The sequence below is a fragment of the Mustela erminea genome, chromosome 9, assembly GCF_009829155.1.
Source record: "Mustela erminea isolate mMusErm1 chromosome 9, mMusErm1.Pri, whole genome shotgun sequence".
NCBI classification, from domain to species: Eukaryota; Metazoa; Chordata; class Mammalia; order Carnivora; family Mustelidae; genus Mustela; species Mustela erminea.
Window position 1 is genome coordinate 43,758,075 of NC_045622.1, and position 24,365 is coordinate 43,782,439.

The window sequence follows — 24,365 nt, forward strand, 5'->3', positions numbered from 1 at the left end:
AACAACTAGTACTGACAACCAGAATGGAGGAATGAATCCTTTGCGGAGATGACCGAGGGTGTCACAGAAGTGACAAATGAATTGTTCATAAAGGATAGGTAGGGGTTTTCCAAGCAGAGTGACCTGCATTTACAAAAAGACAAAGAGGCTAACAAAAGCATGCTATCTTCTGGGAGTGCTTAGAAATTTGGTATGGGTGTTTTGATAGAGTAGGAAGTGGTAAGAGAGGGGACAGGTCACATAGGTCAGAGTCAGATTGGAGAGTCTCGTGTGTCATAATAGGTCATGGGTATTCGACATGGCCATTAAGGACTCCAGTGAAAAGTCTAATGCCCACCCCTTCCCCAATATAAGAAAAAAGCATTTCTTTCCATTCTCTTTTACATAATGAGCAGGGTAAGTGAGCATGTTCATGGGGGGAAGGTTTTTGTTCTTCTACAGCAGAAGCAAGCTTACCACAGAATGACCCCTGGGCATATGACCTGGCCATAGGTGGCACTCAACAAATGCTCGTTGAATTAATTATTGGATGAGTGAGTGGATGAATGGAGGGCTGAATGGTGGAGAAATGGCAGATGCCTTTATAAGGAATATAAGTAGTTTCCAAAGCTGCAGAGTTGCTAGTGGGAACTTCAGTAAATATATGGAATGGGGGTAGAAGTGGCAGCCGCATCTAGTCCCTCGTTACCTCAGTGCTGCCTTGACTGTCTCCTCTGGGCTCTTGGCCCACAATGCGCAGCAGTGCCTGCCGCACCATGCCTCAGAGAACCCACATTCCCATTGCCCTGAACTGACCACACTACTCGATCTCATCTCACTTTGACCTCTGATTCCCAGACTTGCTCCTTTCCTTAAAAAAAAAAAAAAAAAAAAAAAAAAAGGCTTCTATCCTTTCTCTCTTGGCCAGGAATGCTCCTTTATTACAAAAATCTATGTTACGAATCCTAAGCTGGGTACAACTGCAAGGTCATGGCCATTTTGGTAGAGAATTGCTGCTAAATGTTCACAATAAAAAACAAAAAGTGTCCTACTTCTTTACCCCTTTTTTATTTGAGAGGATGTCAGTCCCTTTGTGCAAAAGGAATCAAGCCCCAGAGAAAAACCAGTTATTATTTTTTTAAACAAAGGACGGAAAGTAAACAATTCATTTTATTGAGCACTGATAGAGCAAGGCACTTTGCATCTTCCAAGCTATTTTGCTGGAGTGTGTGGTGAGTATGCCAGGTATATGTTTACACTAAATTCCAGTTCAACGTGGATTCAAACAAAAACAAAGATCAAATATTTGGAAAGTCTTCTGCAGATTACTTTTGAGGTTAGTAGACAAAGGTGACCATCAGCAAGCCTATAGAAAGGGAAGTCTTTCTGAAGCAACTTTAGGGAATGGTGCAGAATCAGTCCACATTCAATTCTATGAAACACCTCAGGCATTTACTGAATACCTGCTGTATACAAGATGTCATCCTAGGCACTGGTGGGGTAGAGTACAAAGAGACATACAGGCAGGATTAAGGCACTCTATTGTTAACATTGTATTGGAGGAGAAACTAAGAAAGGCAGGCAGTGATAAGCTATGCATTAGCTCTTTCTTAGCATCAAGTGAGAGAAAAATCCCATTCAAATGGATTTAAACAAACAAAAATTATTATTCATGCAATGAAAAGGCAAGAAGTCTTGGGCTTAAATGAGGCTTGATCAAAGTACTCACTGAGACCCCAAATCTCTCCACCTTCTTGATCTGTTCTCCCAAGTGTAGGTTTCACTTGCAGAGTTTGTGTGAAGGAAAGATGACTTCCCACAGCTCCAAGTCTATGTTCACCAAATTTAAGTTTAATAGGAAATAGGACTTCTCTTCCAAAACAGAGTGATAGAAGTCTTGGATGTGAGTTGCAGTGGCTTGGATTGGTCTGCAAGCTTCTCCCTAATCTTTTCATGGTGGCCACGGGGATGTCATGTTCTAGTTGATGACGACTATGTGACTTGCCCAGCCCTGGAAACAAGGATGGAGTCAGCACCTGCCAAAGCAAGTGGACCAAGGTTGAGAGAATGGATGAATCCTCTGAGGGGAAAAAAAAAAGTCAAGAGTTCTATTACCAGAAAAAGGAGAAATTATTAAAAAGAAAATACAACAGAGGAATAAGCATAGTATGATGGGAGGTTGGGGTAGAGATATATTCTGACTTTAAGGGTCTATGGAATAGGACCAAGAAGTGAAACAGAGTTCAAATTCCTTCCTATTCTGAGAATCTATGATTACGGAGATTGCCCTAAGACGCAAACAGCTATTATAAATGTTGACAGTGTGATCTAGTACCTAAGTTCTTTCTGACTCTGATGTCAGACAAGTTGGGGAGTGAGACCCAGATCTGCTCCTCACAGGAGGTTGGATCATAAAGCCTGTTTACATGTGTAATACAGGGTAATAAGAGTCCCTACCTCATAAGGCTTTACAAGGATTAAATACGATGTTTATTACAACATACACATGTTGAGACTAGGTCCCCAAATCTTGAGAGAGTATATCATTACTTCATCTTCCATTTCTTTTTCATCCCACTGAAGTTAGGTTTCCTCCTCACCATACCAATTAAACATCTCTTAGTAAGGCTATGGATGATCTCTTAATGGTTAAAGCCAGTGGATAATTCTCAGCCTTTATTTGATTTGCCTTCTGTATAAGATTAACCCTCTTGCTCAGTACTCCCTCCTTCTCAAAAGTCTTTCATCAATTTTCTTCCATTATTTCTCTCTCTTTTTAAAAAGATTTTATTTATTTATTTGAAAGAGAGAGTGCACACCAGCAGGGGCAGAGACAGAAAGAGAGGGAAAAACAGATAGTCCACTGAGCAGGGAGCCCGATGAGGGGCTCGATCCCAGGACCTTGGGATCATGACCTGAGCCTAAGGCAGATGCTTAACCAACTGAGCCACCCAGGGGCCCCATTATTTTTCTTCATAAATTTTCTTTCCATTGCTATCATCTTTCCTCCGCTATATCCTCTGCCCATACCTTAGATTTTGGGTTTTCTGGGTTTTCTTTGTTCTTGTAGTAAGTAGAGATTATAATAATGACTAACGAGTGTCTTCTGAATATGGTCAAATATATCATCTGACTGAAGCTTATTGAGCTATAATACACAAATTCACTCAGTTCAGCAGTACAGGAGCACCTGAATTCCTTTTACCAGTGCAACATCATTTTGAAATCTTATTTTGTTTTTATTTATTTTTCCTGCTAAGATTTCAGTAGTGCCATATGAACTTTTAAAGCAGAATCTATTTGATATTTAGGGTCAATGCCTTCTTAGCTCAAAAAAAAAAAAAATTACAAATCAACTCAGCAGTAATTTTTCATTCTATTTTCACTTAGCTAAAAATGATGATCTAAAGCATCTCAACTATCCACTCTGTTTGTGATGTGATGTGTGTGTTCAGCCTTTCTATGTTAGGGGAAATTCCCATATTTTAGTTGCAAATTTTCCAATGTAGTCATCCATCTCCTTTGCAATGAGGCTGCAGACACACAATCTTCATACATCAATCAGTTCAAACCATATCAGACTTCACAAGAAACGTGGTATCCTTAATTATTACTCTCCAGTTTCCCCATCTACTCAAGTGCTAAGCAACTATGAATCTGCCTTCTATCGCTATAGACGTCTCATATAAACGGAATCACAAAATATGTGAACTTATTTCACTGAGCATGTTTTCAAGCTTTATCTGTGTTGTAGCCTGTATGATATTGATTCCTTTGTATAACCAAAGAATATTCCATTGTATAAATGTACCATACTTTGTTTATCCATCTGTCAGTTGGCGGACATTTGGATTATGGCAATTTCTATTATTATTACTTCTGTTTTGTTTTAGAGGTAAGGAAACTGAGTATCAGGGAAGTAACCTATCTGCTAGAATGGGACAGAACTGAGAGGCACACAAACCCAGGTGTACCTGATGCTTTAATTCCTCCTCTTAACCACAAGACCCCTGCCTCTGACCACACTATACAGCGCCGTAGAGGCCACATAACAGTAGATGGAGCAAGGCCACTACAATTCTCATTGGAAATCTTTTTAGGAGCATGACTGAAATTTCATTCTGAAAAGCAAGTAGGTACAACTATCCAAGAAATTTTTGAAAAATAAGCAATTTTTAATGTTTTTTTATGTTTATGTTTATTTTTTTTTAAAAAAAGGTTTTATTTATTTATTTGACAGAGATCACAAGTAGGCAGAGAGGCAGGCAGAGAGAGAGAGGAGGAAGCACTCTCCCTGCCGAGTAGAGAGCCCGATGTTGGTGCCTGATCCCAGGACAGTGGATCATGACCTGAGCCGAAGGCAGAGCTTACCCCACTGAGCCACCCACGCGCCCCAATCAATTTTTTTAAAATAGGAAAAAGACACCTTAACGCTAACAGATTCTAAAACAATATAAATCTATAATAATTAAATATTAATAAACAGCACTTTCACAGCACTTACTATAAGCCTCTAAGAACAATTCCAAGTGCTTTACATATATTATTACATAATATTGTGTTGTATTGTATTGTTCTGTATTTTTGTTAAGTAGGCTCCATGCCCAGCATGGAGCCCCACATGGAGCTTGAACTTGTAACCCCAAGATCAAGAACTGAGTTGAAATCAAGAGTCAGATGTTTCACTGACTGAGCCACCCAGGCGCCCCAGTATATTACATATTATATAATGTAATCATCATGACAACTGTTTGAGTTACATGTACATTAGTGTCCCCATTTTGCACATGAGAAAATTGAGGTGCTGTGAGTAACTTGCCCCACATTGGAGAGCTGGTGGGTGATAGAGCTGGTATTTGAGCTTAGGAAGTCTCACTCTAGATTTTCGGTCTTAATCACTACTCTCCTGAGCCAAACAAACAAACATAATCAAAGCAAAGAAAGAAAAGAATGGTTATCAAATATCTGGGAGGAAGGCTATTTAAGCGTCAAAGTCACAAGAGATAACACGAAGTTAAAAAGCACCACATTAAAGCACAAAAAACACGTTATTCTGTATCCTAAACAAACCAGAATGAAATGGAAAACAACAAATGAAAAGATGGTCTTTATAGTACATAAGGAAGATAAGGATGAATGTACATAAAAATTAACAAGAAAAATATTAAAGAACCAAATGGAGAGAGGGAACAAGGATATAAATAGACACCAATGTCCAAGAAGAAATACTTACTTGAGAAAAAATATTTAACTGCATTAACAATGGAAAAAATGCAAGTTACACCTATGATGATTTTTTTTCCTATCGAGTAAGAGAATGATGCAATATTGAAGGAGACCATCTAGTTTCAGCTATGGTGAATATACTGGCATTCTCTAACATGTTGATACAAGCATAAGCTGGTAGAGCCTTTCTATCAAACTGTCTTGTGATAAGCTAAGAACTTAAATATTCCTAACATTTGATCTTTCCTGGGAATCCAGCCTAAGGAAAGAATTAAACATATAGAAAAGACTTTATGCTCAATGGCATTCAGGACAATTCAGATGAAAAGTAACCATGTAAAATACCTAACAATGAGGAAACAGTGAAACAAATGAACCAATTATACATATTACCCTGTTATGGAAACTTTATTTATCCAAGAATATAAAAAATTGGGGAAATATTCCTGTTGTATTTTTAAATTAAAAAAAAAAAGCCAGGATATAAATGTATATTTATTACAAAATGTATATAATCACAACTATTGAAGGAATAAGTTAGTGAAAGACTTTAAGCAAGACCCATCAAATACGTGAAATCGTTAAAGAATTTTATTCTTTCCACTTTTGGGTTTTTTTTTTGTTTTGTTTTGTTTTTTTGCCAAATTTTCTATAATGAGCACTGATTCGCTTTATAATGGGAAGAAATATAAATAACCCTTGCTTTTAAAAATCAGCTAATGGGTTGTGCTGAGTGCTCCCAATTATGCAGGCCTCTCGCACACAGCTATCTGACCCAGGGGAATGGTGTGCGCAGATCTCTTTGAAGAGCCCGCTCAAGAGATAATCCTGCATTGACCTGCAGGCCTGCTGATTTGCTAGCAAGGCCAGATAAGGAATTTTAAACAGAAGGAAACTACAGAGCCACTGGCTGGTCTGCATCAGGAGAGCCCAATCAGTCCTTTCTTTTTTTTTTTTTTTTTCTGTTTCCTCCGGTCAGTGGCCCTGAAAGGCAGGATTACACTGTAGTTTTGCCCTCTGTCCAGGACTCCAGGCTCCACCACTTAAAGAGCTGAGGTGTGCTGGTCTGGCAGCTGAGGAATGCCTGGCTGGAAAGACCCAGGAAAATGACACCGTGTGGAGAAGGATGCAGATAAAATCTCCAAACAAAGATACTTGTTCTAGTTAACAGTTTATACAGTCTGAGGAGCAAATAGAAACCGCCAGGAAGGAGGGAATGACGTGTCGGTAGGAGTTTCTTGGCCTGGCCAGGGGAAGGCTGAGGAGCCCGATGAATTCTTCCTCCTGTTCCTCATTCTTGGCTTTGCCAGTTATTAACTGAGCACGTAGGATAAGCCGGAAGTAGCCCCTCATGGGTTTTGCTTCTAGACTCATACAAGAGACAAAGAGGCAGACAGTTGGGTCCAGTGCACAGAAGGCTATGGCTGTGGTATCAGGTTTGTCTTCAGCTAATGGAGGAAGGCTTTCTGGAGAAAGGTGACTCCAAAGTCAGTCCTCAGAAGAGAAGTTAGCTTGATGAGGGTGAAGGGGTTGGAGGAGAAGAAGGGTCTTCCTGGCTAAGGAAATGGCTGATTCCTGCAAGCAAGAGAGGTGAAGAACTCTTGAAGAAGCCTAAGACTTCTGGAATGGAAGATGGGAAAAAGGGATGTGGTGGTTCCCAGTTCCCCTTAGATCAAGTTGTGGAGAAAGGTGAGAGGAAAATGAAGAAACATGGATTTGGGAAAGCCTTTCTTTTCTTCATCTCAAAGCTTTGTCCTTTTCCCTTGTTCCAGAGTATGCTGTTCTTGGCTCTCCTACTCTGTTGTTTCCAGGCAGAGGAAATGAAGGGACAGAGGCAGCCCAAGTTTGAAGAATCAACATAGATTCTGTGGCCACCACAAATAGATGACATTGACTGGCCATGCCAAAGGTGACTCCCACTGCCCTTAAACATCATAACTGCAACCACTGTCAGGTCCAAGGGCCAAGGGTGGGGGCAGAGATGTCATGCCATCATCATTCTTTATGTGTTTACTGCACAGCGGATATCCACTGATGTAATTAACAGCCTCACCAGGGACATAATATATGCAAACATGAATGGCATATATTTACTTGGTGTGAGACATTATGGGGGGGTGGGTTACAACAAACAAACATATTGAGTCCTCATTACCTGTTGGGTGCTATGTCAAGTGCTGGGGAGAAAAGATGATAAAAACCTACCTAAAGTAAATCAGGGTCTACCAGCCTGTGTATACACATAGTGGAAAGAAAACAAGATAGGAAATGAATATTAAAATATGATTCAAGGGACACCTAGATGGCTCGGTCGGTTAAGCATCTGTCTTCGGCTCAGGTCATGATCCCAGGGTTCTGGGATCAAATCTCGCATTGGGCTCCTGGCTCAGTGTGGGGGAGGGGCTTCTTCTCCCTCTCCCTGTGCCTGCCACTCACCCTGCTTGTTATCGCGCTCTCTCTCTCTCTGTCAAATAAATTTTTTAAAAAAATGAAAATTTAAAAAATGTATTTTTTTGAAAAAAATACAATTAGAGTAAATGCTTAATTATCTTCCAAACCTATTAAGACAGATCCATTGGCCCTCTGCCCTTTTGCACAGCTCACTGAAGAACTAAATTGAATAATAGGTGGATATCTCATAGCCCCTTCACAGATGAGAAACTCACAAAAATAGGCTATGATCAGAAAACCATGAAGTCAGAGAGCCCTGAGTTTGAACTTAGGACTGTACTCATTCAACTTGGGTCCCTGGGCAGTTTACTTCCCTTTCTGATCTTCAATCTCCTCACCTAAAACGGGTAACAGTGGCTGTGTATGGCAGAAAATGGTAGTAGCCTACCCAATGACAGTGTCCTCTTTGTGTCGCTCTTGAGGCTCTCCCAGTTTTGTTTTCAGGAGAGAAGTACCTAAGCTAGGTGATGGCTCATGAGTGGCTTACAGCAGAAACTGGTAAATGTTTCTGCAAAAGGGCAGATAATAAATAATTAGACTTTGCAGACCCTTGACTCTTTTCCACTGACTGCCACTGTGGCATGAAAACAGCCTGAGACGATACATAAATGAACGCATTTGGTTGTGTTGAGGCCAAACTTTATTTACAAAAACAGGCCATGGTCCAGATTTTGTTGGTGTTTGCCCATCCCCAATCTAAGGGCACCCTGACAATTCTAGTCCTGATTTTCTCCAGCTCCTCTACAACTAAAGGTATCCACGTGATCCGGTTATGGCCAATGATACTTAACTAGAAGCCTCATAAGCAGGTTTCTAGGAATGTTCCTGCTTTCCTGCTAAAGTGGAGACTAACGTGGCCGGCCCTGTACTTCCCTCTTAATTATACCTTGAATGTGGATGTAGTGTCTGGAGCTGAGGCAGCCATCTTGCCATTAAGAGATGAGAAGCATAAGACTAAATGTCAACTTGCTAAGGTTAACGATGCAGAAAAAGGAACTCACTGTGATCACTAGATGTCATCATTGAGAAGCTGAGTCAATGCCAGGATCACGTATTGCACTACCAAACCTGTAATTTTTTAAGTCATTGTGGTTTGATTTTCTACGTTTCGCAGTAAAATCTATTTTTGAGTAATTTCAATATATCACAGGCTTACTGTGAATATGAGATGGGCTTAACATACAAATCACATAGTAGATGCTCAAAAAAAATGATGGTTCTCTTCACAGTTCATTTCCCAGAGAACGGACGGATATCGTTCCCTCCGTGTTCAGTATTGTTAACATTTTGTACAAGGTCCTTTTAAGAATAAGTCACTTAGGATGGAATAATTTTTCAGAGCCATTTCTGGTTTTACTCTAATTTTAATCTTCCAAGGCCTCAGAGAGACTAGGAAAGGGAAAGACTAGAAAAAATATCTAGTTTAGCAAGAGACTGAGCATGAGAAGATCCAAGCAACTGTTAAACAAATTGGAGAAACAATCCTTCCCTAGAAACTATTAACGAAAGGATCCTTCCTCATCCTTATACCCAGCAGCACGCCGGTTTGCCTACCTGCCCCTGACTGCAGATGTGAAGCTAGGAAGCGTGTAGGGTGCCCGCAGTCATGTGTGGCTCACAGGAGACCTTCCATGATGCTATTCGATGTTCCCCTCCTCTCTTCACCAGGCCTGGCACCCTCATAGTCTTAGTTTATTAAAGAATCAGGCTCAGTATGCAAGGGAGCCCCATGAAGAAGACACCTGAAGCCCAAAGGAGGAGGACAGGTCAGAGAATGATTATTCCAAGGACTGGGAGCAAAAAGAAACAGGGGTTTAGAAATGTTACCGGTCAAGCAGTCTAGAAACAAGTTTCTGAGAATCAAGTGTTTGGGATCTCTTTCTCTTTAAACAGTGCTCTGTGTGTGTGTGTGTGTGTGTGTGTGAGAGAGAGAGAGAGAGAGAGAGAGAAAGCATGTGTAGAGAGCTGAGAGTACCCAGGCAGAGATCAGCATTCCAGAAATGTTTGCGGAAGTACGGGTCAGGGAGCGGGTGGCTAAATGGGTGGCTGCCTGCAGACAGGACTGGCTAGGTGAGTGATGCGCCGCAGTGGCCTGGCTGTTGCCTGTCCTGGCCCGGTTTTCTGAGAACTTTTCAAACTCTTGGTCGCAACTACTCAATTCTTCCGTTATAGAGCGGAAGCAGCCACAGACAATATGTAAAGGAACTCCTACAGATGTGTCCCCATAAGACCTTGCTTACAGAATCAGGTGACAGTCTGGGTTTGGCTTATGGGTCACAGTGTGCCTGCCCCTGCTCTTCCTCCGGCCGTGTCTGGGACAGCGCCTCCTGGGACTGCAGCTGCCATATCGCTAGCCGCCTGAACGTGGAGACGGTGGGTGCCAGACAAAGGAACCTGGTTCCTTGACAGAAGCCTCTACCCCTGCTACACCTGGAACCCATCTTTACTCTGTGTTTCCTATCTTGTGAGACAGATGATTTCTTTTTTATTCTGTCCACTTGAGAGGGTTTTCTCTGGTGGCCAAGAGCATCCTAGCTATCAGACTTCCCTAGACGAAATGCTCCCTCATGCCTCACTAGCTCATGGTGGAATAGGAAATGTACTGAGAGCTAAAAGCAGTAGGAGAAAGAAGGAAAAAAGTAAAGGTCTCCTTACTGAAAACTTATAAACAAAAACCCACCTTATTTTGGGAGATTTTAAAATCCTTTAGGAATTGCTATACTGCCAAACTCTCTGAACTGTCACCTCTCTGTTCCAGGAGTGTCCAGAGAGCTCTGGAGACGATTGGGATATGGTTCCTGCCCTTGTTTCGTGGGCTAACTTCACTGAACCACTCATTTATACCATCCTTCATCTGTCTCTCTTCCTTATGTATGATTTTACCTCCACCAATTTAGAAAGATGCTCTTCCATGGTAGAGAACTTTTCGTAGCTCTGACAAAACTGGGCACCCAAGAGTGTGCAACATATGCATCAACTGAATTTTTGAAGGGGTATATTCATGAACATATTACAGAAATAAGAACCACTGGTAGTCATTTTAAGCAGTCCCAATCTGATTTAAGCTACCTATTGCAAAAAATAAAATAAAATAAAATATAAAATAAACAATCATACTGAGTCTATCAGGGAAATGTTTTGAAATTCAGCTAATTTTGAACTCTTGGTTCATTCTTTCTCTCAGGGGAATATTTTCCCTGCAATGAAACTTGTACAGTATGAACTTGTCCCGCAGGAACTGTCTTCTAGCCTTTGGTTGTTCCCATCAGCATATCACAATAGGCCTGGATTTACCTCTCTTTTTCTGAAATTAACAAGACATTTATTGTTATGCACGAGTATCAAAAATTGGTCCGTAACTTTGGAGCAGTTTTCAAACACAGCTGAGAAAATACAGAAAACTAGTAGGTAAGGATAAATTAGATTATTATGGGAAACAAAAAAGAAGAGAAAAGAACAGTCTAGTTTAGACTTGCCTTTCTTACAGCCTCTATGCCACGAAATGTGGTAATTTGATCCCAGTTGATTTTTTGCACTGGTAAATAGCCCCAAATTGCCTTTTGTATGAATTATGTTATAAGAACTGTGTAATTTTATTAGAGAGAGTGCTTAAATTTGGTCTTAAAAAAAACAACCATAGAGATCTTTTTAAAATTGAGATTCCTATACACTGTAAGCACCTTTTTTAAAAGTTACATATTTATTGTTCTGACTGTGCAAATAACACACAACATGCATATGCTCAAAATCCAAACATAATCAGTCTTCCTCTCTCTCTTCTCTCTCTTATTCTCTTTCTCTCTCTCACACACACACATGCACACACATACAGAAAAGATAGATCTATGTTAAGGTCTATAGTTAAGATTACATTGTTAACCATAAACTTTCTCTCAAACCACTAAGAATTTTTTATTAAGATTTGTAGATGGTCTGGGGTACCTGGGTGGCTCAGTGGGTTAAGCCTCTGCCTTTGGCTCAGGTCATGATCTCAGGGTCCTGGGATTGAGCTCCAGATCGGGCAGGCGGGCTCTCTGCTCAGTGGGGAGCCTGCTTCCTCCTCTCTCTCTGCCTGCCTCTCTGCTTGCTTGCGATCTCTCTTCTGTCAAATACATAAATAAAATCTTTTAAAAAAAATTTGTAGATAATCTTTCATCTGATTTTTCAGTACATTATATCCTCCCCTTCCATTTTAGTTTAGAAGATAAGACATTCATTTAAAATAAATTTCAAATAAAAATTATTCACAATCTTATCATTTTAGTGTAACTATTCTTTTTCCCTACCCTTTCCCTTTCAGAGCTGAAGCTCTTCTGTATTCTACTACACAGTAAATACCTCAGAATTTGACCATGGAACCCCTTCTTCCGACACTTTTTTATGGCAGTGGTTCTCAAAGTGTGTGCCCTGTCCAACTGCAGTATCATTTGGGAATGCTGTTGGAAATGCGAATTCTCAGGCTCCACCCCAGACCTACTAAATCAGAAACTGGGAGGTAGTGGTTGGTGGGGCAGGGGAAGGAAGAGGGCGATCTGTGTTTTTTACAAGCTATCCAGGCAATTCTGATGCTCACTAAAGTCTGAGAACCACTGTCCTATGGTTAACAATCTGCATGCAGAACACCCTTTGGGAAACAATTTGTAAAATTGCATTTCTGACCAGTCCCTATACTTCCTGGAAGGAAGATACAAATTGCTGGCTGTCTCTGTTCCCTCAAGGGTAAAACAGGGATATTCACTGCCTCCCAGGATAAGGATTGAGCAGGATAATTGGCAAAAGTGTTTTGTTAACTAGGTGGTAAAGTGATCTATAGATATTAGTTATCGTTATGGTGGCCCTGAATTTCAGCTGAAGGATTTATATTACTGAGCTCTGGGGAAAGCCAAATGGAATGTGGACACAGATGGTTCTTAACTTTCACATAGTCAAGTTTTCTACAACTCGATTTTCACACATTATCCATGCCATCCCTAAAATGCCTTTCCCACACTGAATTGGGACTTTCCTACACTTGCAGGGTGATGAGCAATTTGAGGTATCCCACGGCCTGCACCACCTGCCAACCCACAGCTCTGCTTTTGGCCGGGGCAAATCTTTTCCTATTTCACAGTTTTGGTGCATATTTTGTTGCATCTGGCCATTATGATTTACAAAGAAAATAGGAGGAAAACGGTAAGCGACACAGTGCTCGGCCACGTTCGGCTTCTCTTACGTTTCTCTGGCAGTTTTAGGCTATGGTTGTTTGGGTTTTTTTGTTTGATGCATGGGATAACGTCTCAAATAAATATCTCCTCCTGACACAAATTCGTATTTCTTTCAAGTTCTCCTCTGCTCCTGGAGTTATTTCTGCTTCCTCTGGTCATTTGTTCTTCTTGCTCCTTCTCTGTCCTGAGGTCTGGTGATTCCCAGATGCCTGGGAATCCCTCATTGTCTGTTCATATTTTTATGATTTGGGGTCCTGGTGTGGGCTCCCTCTGCAGCTGCTGGGGCTTGTTTGCCACCATGAGCTCTCCCCGAAAAGGCAGGGGGGCTGTGATCTTCTTTTAAGTGGGTAGGGTCTTGACAGAGAGAACTCCACCCCAGGGACTGGGACACGGGGAAGACAGGCTGAAGATACCTTACCCTCTCTGCTCTCACCTCCTGCCAGGTGCTGTTGGACTTCAGTCAAGTTTCTACCTCAGGAAGGATGACTTAGATAGTTTAGTTTTCTGAGTCCATTTTGGGATTTTTTTAAAAAATTATTTATTTATTTATTTGACAGAGATCACAAGTAGGCAGAGGCAGGCAGAGAGAGAGAGGAAGGGAAGTAGGCTCCCCGCTGAGCAGAGAGCCCAATGTGGGGCTCGATCCCAGGACCCTGGAATCATGACCTGAGCCAAAGGCAGAGGCTTTAACCCACTGAGCCACCCAGGCGCCCCTCATTTTGGGATTTGTAATTCTCTTAGCCCTCTATTTCCGCCCCCCTCCACCCCTATTGCTACCACCCCTGTCACTATCCTCTCCAGACAGGAAATTCACACTATTTGGAGGAATATTCTCTTATGGGTTTTATCCCGGGGTCTGAGGCTGCTGCTGCTACGGGCAGTGGTGGTGCTGATGGTGGGGTCAGAGACATGACTGGCTTTGCTACTCTGAATGCTGATCTGTAATTAATTATATTGTCATTAATGATCCCGATAATTATCTCAGAGCCCCCTACTACTCTTGACTTGTCACCGTGACTCTGAGCTGGGAGTTTCTTTTCAACTGGTATCTTTCTTTCTGATCCAATCTATTTTTATAGATTTCTCTAGAATGGTAGTTCCCTAGTTATAGTGCCTGAGTCAGCAGCATCAGCAAAACCTGGGAACTTGCTAGAAATGTAAATTGTTTAGCCATAAGACCACTGATGAGCATTTGGTTGTTTCTAGATTTTTGACAATTACAAATAAAGCTGCTGTGAATATTGTTGTACAGATGTTTCTGTGGACGTATTTTTTCATTTCTATTGGGTAAATATCTAGAAGTAGAATTGTAGGACAAATCCTGTCTGATGAAATCCAAAAATTCTTCATAGCTGTGATCCACTAATGGTACAGTGTTGTGGATTTCTTTTATGATTGGCGGATAAAATGCAGTGAGTCCAAAATATTTCATTTAGGGCATACTTTTACTAAAAAATTATTCTTTGTTTACCTGAAATCCATATTTAACTGGATGTCCTGTATTGAGGGTTTTTTGGTTGTTGTTAAATATGCTCACCCTAATTCCTTTTTACTATCATGTGTGTTATTTTAAGAGCTTAGGAAGGTAGGAGAAGCAAGATTTACTTGCATGATCATTCCACCATCTTAATCCAAGATAGAAACTTGGCAGAAAACTGATAGCCTCATAATCCATTTATTAGTCTGTTCATTCCAGTGCAAAAATATGTGCCCAAGCCAGGGAAAATTTACCATCAGAAAGTCCTCCTTCCTAACATGAAATCAATATCTTATGTCTGCAAAATGTCATTTCAAATAGGCTAGGAGCAGAATTTGAGGTGAGATATTATATTAGATAAGAAATTCTATTGCTTGTATTTAATGTTTAATTTGTGTTTTGAACATTTTTAATAATCATATATATTATATTAACATTCTGGTTTCTATTTTCAATCCAAGATTAAAACATTTATAACATCTACTGGGGACTTTATCTACTTTTTTTTTTTTTTTTAAGCTCTTGAGGATAAAATTCCCTGCATAACATGTAAGGCTATTGCTTGATTTTCACATATTAAACTTTTCATGTACGTTTTCAGAAACTCATTAAACACAAAAATAGACCTGTGTCCAAAAAAATGTAACGGGAAGGAAAAAAATTTGACGTAACCATTAGACCCTGGAGCTAGAAAAAGAAATATCTAGGTGTTGGGCGCCTGTGTGGCTCAGTGGGTTAAAGAAATATCTAGGTGTTTTATGAGCTATCTAGCAAGCTTAATCAATATTGTCTCCCTACCATTTTCTCTTTGTTTTACCAAATAAAGCGTGCTGGTGTTGTTAGTTCTCCCTTAGCAGTTATGGATATTATGAGATTATTATACATCCTGCCTATGAATATTTTGGACTCGAGTTTCTTGTCCTGTAATTTTTAAAATATGGGCTCCTTCTACCCCACTGCTGTGGTACAATCTCTTGTGGTGAGTTGGAGGAAGGACACCACCCTGGCTTTGAGGCTTCTGGCAGAACATGAGTCTTGTGTGGTTGTGGTTAGCACTAGTTTATTGCTGAGAAATCATATCCAAGGCCGATCCCCAGTTTGGGTTTTTCCTATGCATTAAATACTGTTAGTGGTTTTAGTCCATTCATTGTTCCCATTTGAATAAAATAAAAACTCCTTGTCCAACAGGATTTCTGGGGTTGGTGGGGAAAGCTTTAGGTCCCATAAAGGCAGGGTTGTTCTTTGTAGACTGGATTTACTTCCGTTTTACTCAGCCATTCTCTGGAAAGGCAAGAGAAATTCTGTCTCTAAATGTGCTACATCATTTTCATATCTGGTAGAAACATTAATAATCAGAATTTACCATATACCAGGTTAAGTACTAAGTGTAAAAATTTAGCATGTAATGTTTGGTAAGAGTCATAATCATAACCAGTATCATTTATTAAGTCCCATCTAGAAGCCAGGTGTTTTCACCTACATTATTCTTTCTCTACAACGACTTTCTGAGAGAGGTGCTTAGAGATCAGGAAATCAAGGCGCTGACAGTTAAGAAGTACGTCCAAGATTATACAGGTGCCAAAACACAGAACTGGGATTTAAATGCAGACTCTTGAGCCTTTTTCCTATAATGCATTTGAATCCATTTTTATACCTAACTTGGTTATACTTGCACTTGGTTACTTATTATTTTATTTCACTTTGATAAGAACTTCCATGGGAAGAAAAGCAGACAGCCTTATCTCCACCTTAAAAGTAAGAAAAATGAGACACGGGAAGGTCAATGCCTTGCCCAACTTCACACATGAATGGCAGAGTTGGTCCAGGTCCCCATTTCTGGCCATCAGCGCAATACCTTTTCTGCTGTTCACCCGCCCGATGACTGGGTGAGTTCATGTTAAGACAGCACAGTTTTAAATCCCTGCACTCAAGAGCAAACCTTAAGACCTTGAATTCCAAGTTCCCACATACGCACTGTTTATACCTAGTCTAATCGCGGTAAGGAAATAGGCAGTTGTTTAAATATCCAAGAACCCAAAGCGCCTTAGTTTGTGCCAGAAAACACTGCTCTTCAAAGATAGAGTCCTCAACCGTTTTTATATTCCAAACCACACTTCCCAATAAAAATGATCCTCCAGAGCAAGTTCCAAAGTAAGCTCCAGGCCCAGATCCCAGGCCATGGGTCTACAGGAGGACGCCATCCACAACCCACCGGAAATTTGGCACGTTGTTTGGACAACCCATCTCCAGGGAGCTGCCTTCGATGGCAAAGCCAGATGGGCTTCTCTGGGCACCAGCTGACCTCCTTCTGCTCACCTTCACGGGGCTCTCCTCTTCGGTGGCCTTTCACCTCCAGCTCTAGTGCCCTGCACAAATGCTGCTCTTTGCCAAGAAGATATATTGACACAAATGATCAGATAACTATGCTGAACATTTTTTGTTGGCCAATCAATGCTGTGTCACTTCAGGTCTCTGGAAAATTTCCTCCAACGACTTGACAGCCCTATCTACTTACAGAGTTCTTAAAACCTAGATGCAGGTTGAGCCCCGATTCTAATTTCAAATCTCCCTTGGCTCACACTTGGGATACGTTCTGTCTTCCATCTCCAGCTGGCCCACTGTCATGCCCTTTCCTCTGGAATGAAGACTTCCCCACATTCATCTCCACATTCCTCACACTTACACTAGTGGAATTTATAGCTTGCTAACTCAGCCTTGCCCCCAAAGAGCAAGCAAGAGGGAATTTGGTTCAGGGTTTGCCTGCTAGGCGGAAAATAGTCAAAGTTCCAATTTTTGAACTTTTTGGCCAAATTTGCCCTCTTTCCCCACTTGAAAGACTTGCCTTCTAGAGGTCTCTGCTTAACTTTTTCAGTATCCAGCACTTGACTTGAACACTGCCTGGTTAAGGTTCAGGGGGGAAAAAAGGCCTACAGAAAGTTTGTAGAATCAGATCCTTTTCCTACTCAGCAGTCCAGTAGGAGGTGTTCTTGAAAGATGCATTGACTTGCAGGCCACCTTGGTGTCCTTAGGTAAATCACTGCCTATGAAATGACCCGTGAAATGGGCTAAATTTCTACCCCGCTGCACTGAACGGTATCACAGATGGCCCTACAAACTCCCATAATTTCTCAGAGTTCTCGAAAGCAACTCAAACAAAGAGAAAACCTCATCGAGTCAGGGTCCCCACAGCCATTTCCTGTTTTATGGAAAGCAGATACTTGCACTCATTTACTCATTCATTCAAACATTCTTTGTGCCCCGGCTCAGGGCCAAGTATGAGTTATGCTGAGGGTACACCAGGGAAACACCAAATAACAATAATCCTTGCCGTCAAAGAGGCCCAGAGCCTCAGGAAGCACTCACGCCTCAAGCCCCATCTCTATTTCGGGTGGCTTGACCCCTCCTGACCTCCTGACCCACTACTGAGGGCTGGGAAAGAATTGCCCCTCTCTTCTCATTTAATCCCTCACCCCCTTTGGCATGGGGGGATATGTGAAATAGAGACAGATCAGGTACAAGTTCCCCTTCCCTCCTTGTGTTCATCGTTTCTTAGACTCTAGTCATCTCAGTTTCGTTGTCCATAAAATAGTAGGTATTATTTCCGTCTACTTTGTAGGGGTGTTACAATGACTAAGAATCATGTATACAAGTAAAGTGCCTGGCACAGAGCAATTGCTCAAAAAACAATGGCAGCTATTTCAATAAGAAATGGAAAGAGGTACAGTAATTGCCCCATAGGCTGTAGCTATTAATATGGTAGTTCTTTGTCCTCAATGCAAAGCTCCAAGGGCTGATCCATCAAGGTGAAGATCAATGGATGGTGATGGAGGATTAGTTTTCCTTGCCTCCTTTTTCAGCCTGCATCACACAAACTCTGTTTGTACAAGCCTGTCTGCTCTGTCGTCAGGAGCTCAGGGTGTCTCAGCACCTCCGGCAGGCTGAGTCCTACCTGCGGAAGCTCTTTGTGCAGCCAAGGGTCAAGCCGTTGGCAAAGTCAAGGCAGCCAGTTGCTGTGAAGCGATACTTCTGAAGGAAATCCTGGATCGGTCCTGCAAGGGAGCTGTCAACTGCAGCCTGGATTAACCCGGGCTGTTCATCAGTGTGTCTCAGCTGCTCATCCTCTTGGCTGGGCTGGGCAGCTGGGCAAGGACTCCAGGACCGCCGCTCCCAGTGCCCGGAACGGCCAGAGGGAACAGTGGGGATTCCTGATCCCGACAAGCTCTCTTTCCCAGAAAAGGGATTAAGCGTGCCCTGACAAAGTTCCCTCTTCCATCATTCTTTCCTGGGAGTGAAGTGGGTGAGAAAAGAGACCTGAACCAGCCATTCCTTCCTCCCTTAAAAATCCCTTCAAACTTTTCCAAGCGACTTTCACACTTTGTATCTGAACAAGCCATTCACCGCTCTACTGCCGTCAGATGGGTCTGTGTTCTTGGTAAAATGAGGCAAATAATGCCAACGGTGGTGGGCTGCAGTGAGAAGTAAATGAGAGATCACACGTGAAAGCACTTACCAACTCTCTGGTCCATGACGAGGACAGAATGCATGCTAGCGTTGCCTTTTTCTGAGTAATTGTGTAAGGCAGTGTTGCGCGGGGTGAGGAAAACAAGCCCACGCATCTCTCAGAGCTCTCTCGTAGAGGTGACCGAAACCTGACTCAAAGTCCGTTAGAAGAAAAATAAAAGGAATTCACTGGTTGATGGAATTCATAGGTATGGCTAGAACTAGAGGCTCAAAGGAGCTTTTCAAGGCCCTTTTTCACTATTTGTTGGCTGGCTCTAATTCTCTTTGCTGTTGGCCTCATTCTCTCCTGTCACAAACAGTTCCTCTCCATGTGGGAAGGAAGACAGCCATGGAAGTCATGATCCAAAAGGAAGAGGCACACGTTCTCACCCAGTGTCCACCTTTTAAAACTCATGGCACGACTCTGGCCTTTTGCGGGTCACGTGCCCCTTCCTTGGGCCAGGAGTCAACAGACTATGACCCATGGGCCAAATCCAGCCTACCTCCTGCTTTTGGACAGTGTGTCCAGAATGGTGTTGTCATTTTTAAAAGGTTGGGAGAAAAAAGCCCAAAAGAAAGATCCTATGTTCTAATTCCTGTAAGTTATATAAAATTCACATTTCAGTGTCCATAAATTTCAGTTTTACTGGAAACACTATAGCCATTCATTTACATATTGCTTATGTCTATTCCTCTACAACTGTAGACATGGAGCAGTGGTAACAGAGACCAGATTGGCCCATGAGACCTAAATTATTGCTATCTGCTCTTTACAGAAAAATTGTGCTGACCTTGCCCTAGACCAATCATGGTAAACAAGAAGACGGGACACTGTGATTGGTCGGATCTGAATCACGCGCCCACACCTAGGAGACAGACAAGGTAAGGTAAGTAATTATACTTTGTAATTTTTGAGCACTCAAGAGTGTGAAGCAATGCTCCGAGCACTTCATTTGTATTAGCTCTCTTAGTCTTTATAGTAACTTCTATCATCCCCTTGTGATAGGCAAAAATACTAAGGCAAAGAAAAGGTTAAGGAATCTGTCCAAAGTGACACAGCAAATAAGTGGTAGAGCTGAGATTTGAACCAAGTCATTTGGCTCCAGGCATCACTCTGGCCCCTGTTCAGGTCTGTTCCAGCCAAACAACGTGGAATGGGAAATAGGATGGTTTTGCGGGTAAAGCGGGGTGTTGGGGGAAAAGAAACAACACGTAACCATAACCACGTTAGATCACTATGGGCTCAGAAAACCTGTACTTAACTTCTCAGAACTTCAGGGGTTTTTTTGCTTTTTTGTTTTGTTTTGTTTTGACCTGGCGTGAAGTGGTGCGAGAGCTGCCCTTTGGGATGGTAGTCGGGGTGTTTGCTAACGCTCATGGAGTACTTACTTCAGGCTAGTCCTAAGTATTTTGTGGATATCGTCTCATGGAGGAAGCCAAAGCTTTGACAGTTTACACAGGTTGCGCAGGGGGGCACAGTGTCCTGATAAGAAGCCAGGTTCTATCTAACCCAAGGGCTTGGGCACTCAGCCATTACACCATACTGCCACCCACTCCAGAGGATGAAGAAAGACCAACTTTCGGATGGACCCAGTAGAGAGACCGGTACACTGTGGGCACTCCATTCAGGTTAGTTTCTTCTCTTCCTCTTTCTTGACTTTTCCTATTCACATAACAGAGATGTGCAGGAGCAAGGAATCCATATGTATCCTTTGGAAGAACATTTTAAGTAAAATTTAAAAAATCTCCCTTTAATCAGTCTTGCTGTCAAAAAGGCAGAGCAAAAATAGTAAAGGTTCAGAGCAGGGAAGTGAAAATAATGTGTGGCATGCATGGCAGAAGAACATGCCATGTAAAGAGGCATTCCAAACCCGGGGAACATTTCATTTGGAAAGGCAAGCTCCCAAAAGCACAGTGTTTACAGTATCACAAGCCGACGACAGGTATAGGAAACGCTAATCAGGACCTGGTATTTACTTTTCCCCCAAAATACAAGAACCAGACTGTTTAACGCATTGCATAATAGCCGTGTCACCTTCCACTCTGGAACACTATCAAAGTGAGCTCTACCCTCCCTTCCTACGGACTGTGCTGCCAAGCCACACCTCCCACCCCAATCAGTACACAAGACACTGCACTCTACACGTACTGCTCAGATTCGAGGTTCCTAGCTGGAAGGTGTGTTGGGGCCAGGTAGACAAGCCCCCCACTCCCCGTTGTACATGAAGGGCAAGCCCAGGAAGGTGAAACGGGTGGTCCAGATCTGCAGGGTGAGCTCGTGTGACACATCTAGATTCAGCTGGGCCTTGCAACTGGTCGGAGGAACTGGACTGAGGTCCTGGCTAGACCTTGATGACCTTGCTGACACTCAGCATCCTCATTTCTAACATGGGTGGAAGATCAAATCATGAAAGTTACCTAACGCTCAGTTCAGTATATTCTGGCTTAATGCTCAGTTCAGCACTTTTTCCTCCATTCTGCTCCTTCGAACAGCTTTCCATAGGAAAAGAGTGCAGTGCTGGATTGTTGAAAAAAATTGGAAGATGAGGCACCCCCTCCCCCCCTTAACTTCCCCCCACCAACAATAAAGTCCAAACTTCAAAAGAAACAGGCTCGCAAATGGTGGCCAGTCTTTCCCGGAGTGGAACCCTGCAGTCAGATACTGGCCAGGGCGATCCTTGAACAACTTGGTTACAATCCAAGCCTGTTTTCAGTGGGGGAATAAAGTTCATGTTTTGGAGGCAGTATCCTTGACTTTTTTATCCTGTTATTCAAATATTTCCTAATAATCTTCAGCATTTATACACTCAAGAGACCTTGAAGGAAAAGGATGCAGGGCTCCAGTCTTTTTTCCTTCCTTTCGCTAATGAATAGATGTTTTCTTTCTGAATTCACTGGCCCTATCACCCTATTTTTTTTTTTAAACACTCAAATAACCCTCCAAGCAGGAGGTCAACTAGCAAATGGGAAACTGTAAGTTATCAAGTTTAGGTTTAATGCTACGAGTGCCTTTTTAACACAAAAAACCTAAGTCGAGAGGAATTGAAATTTGAGCAAATCCATACATAACGCATCAATTAGTTGGGATAAGTGTGGGTGTTTCTGGTGCCACCTATTGGTCATAGTGTAAGACTGACTATATGCAATACGGTTGGTCCCACAAATGAAATACCAAATGGAATTTATACAGTAGCAGTCCCCGTGGCATATTTCAATAGGGCCGGCTGAATGTCAAAATAGGGTGACTATTGCTTGAACATCATCTTTAGTCACAGCCACTCAGAAGTGTAAGACTATTTTACTATGTGGTTTTTGCCTTGGTTTACTCACCAATTACATGTGTAGAAAGAAATACATAATGAGACATAATATCTGGGAACTTTGAGATTAATGAACCAATACTCAGATTCAAACGATTTTTGTGTCTTATGACTCAGAACTGGTGTTGGTACCCTGCCCAGATCCCTTTACCAGCCAGTGCACCAGGCAGTTTCTCTAAGCTGCTGGGAAGTTGGCTCATGTGACACACAGCTACCCACTTCTCTGGAGAACTGCCCTTGGCCAAGAGGGAGCCACCTTGACCAGGAGGCTCCGTGAACATGTACACATTTATGCGGCCTTCATAGCCAGTGGCCAATAACCGCATGTTGCAGAGGCACAGAGGGCCAGCCCTCCTGACCTTAAAGCAACGCTAACCCAATGGGGTGATGTGTTGCTCCAGAGCTCCCCACGGGATCAAGCTGAAGCCAAATTCTTGCTTAGCACCCTCTTCCCTGTCCTGTGTGGTTTCTCCTTGAAAACACTCCATAAATCACTTGAACACAACTCATCTCGGGCTCTGCTTCCAAGGAAGCTGACCTAAGACAACAACGATCCCACGGAAAGCCTTATCTGTAATGATGGAAGTCATGAGAGCAAAATAGCCCTTCGGGTCCACAAGGGTGGTTCTTCCCAACATGCTCGAGTGGCTCAACTAAGCAACTCTTCTCTGTAGGCGTCAGGGCCTGGAATAAACAGCAGCAGTGATCCTGTGCTGTGGGACCAAGGACCTGTGTGATGATATGAAATATATTCTTGAAAAATGGCACCATGCCTGTGTTTTCTGAGAAATGCATTTAGTTTCAAAATAGTACATCCGTGCTGGCATTAGACCTAGTGCTCCCAGGGGCAATGAAGAATGACCTGGAACCGGAGCACTTGAGGCCTTCCACACTTTGGCATCTTCTGGACGAGCAAGGACTTTTTGGCTTGTGCCAAAGGAGAATGTTGGGGAAAGGAGAAAGCTCTGCAGGGGGCAGTTCTGGAAATCTCCTAAAAATGGTGGCTGATTGGATTGGGTTCTGGCTACAGAAGCTGTAGCTGGTTCTCCAGAAGTCACAGTGCCCAGTAAGAAGCTGGGACGGGTGGGCTCTGGTCAGGCCCGGGTTTGATTCTCCAACTTGCTAACTCAGTTTCCTCATCTACAGAATGGGGATCCTAATATTCACCCCCTCAAGGTTTGGTGGTGGGAGGGTAGGGAGGTAGAATAAGCATCAGTTTAGCACCTGGTATACATTAGCCAGTGACTAAAAAGCAGCTACTTTTCTGTACTCTAGTAGTAGCATCTACCAATCAGCCTGGCTTCTCTCACTAATAAGGGTGATATTTTGGCCTTATTTATTTGTTTATTTACTCATTCATTCATTCATTCAACTTGTTTCAAACAAGTGGGGAAAATGATGCTGCTTATTTAGAGCTCTACTGGGGACCCCCCGCAAAGAGCTATTTTAATTGTTTTTAATTAATTGTCAGATTATTAAGATCCTCAGGCCTTGAGCAGACTGCACAGTGGTCATATGTGCCCCACTTTGGGTAAGAGGGGCTAAAATCCAGCCTTCTTTCTCTCACCAAGCCATGAACCCCAGAGGCAGTGTCCATCAGGATGACTACTTCACTAATTCTCACAACAAATGGGCTAGAGGCAGCCCTGATATTGTGCAAGCCCTTTGTTCAAGATTAGATCCCTCTTGGGGGCAGAGCAGACTATGAGAACCCCCTGAAGAGAAGATCTAGGCATCATGCTCTCTAGATCCACTTTCTCTCACCTATGTGCCGAACCCTCACAAATGAATCCTGACAAAGATATTTTAGGCCATAGTAATTACCTGCCAGTAGTCTCCTCAAAATAGGATGCCTAGATCAGATGTCCCATACTGTAATAATATTCAAGGTAGGGTCTGAAAAATCACCAATACCATGGGGTACTTAGTACCCCAGTACCTGGGTTATTTGATGGAAAATGCAATTTCCTGAGCCATACACCTGACCTTCTAGATTCTTCAATCTCTAGAGATTAAATTAGGGAAAAGCTGTTAATATATTATTAATTTCTTCCTCACAGGCTTCCTTTCATTCCCTTCTACAGAAGAGTCATGGTGAAGAGTTGAATGTTCCCTAGAAAGGCTCTTCCTCTTAGAAGAAGCCTGAGGATTCAAAAGCCATAGGCTTCCTTTCCCTTGATAACCTTCTTCCACTCCACATTCCATACC

The 24,365-nt window shown here is 42.3% G+C and overlaps 1 protein-coding gene across 6 annotated transcripts in view; it reads right to left on the reverse strand.

Annotated features, from left to right (window-relative positions):
- Positions 1 to 525: 525 nt before the first annotated feature.
- Positions 526 to 24,365, reverse strand: part of LOC116598382 (protein cappuccino-like) — a 43,201-nt gene continuing 19,361 nt past the window's right edge. Inside the window, exon 3 of one of the 6 annotated variants that reach the window (XR_004289058.1) lies at positions 526 to 2,015. Coding sequence is in view for 3 of the 6 variants with exons in the window: in XM_032357097.1 (XP_032212988.1) it covers positions 15,552 to 15,618 (67 nt within the window). In the remaining 3 variants the exon portion in view is untranslated. Of the gene's footprint in view, positions 2,060 to 5,892; positions 6,781 to 14,998; positions 15,619 to 24,365 lie in introns of those variants that run through there. The other 5 variants (XR_004289057.1, XM_032357099.1, XM_032357098.1 and 2 more) reach the window with 5 other exon arrangements.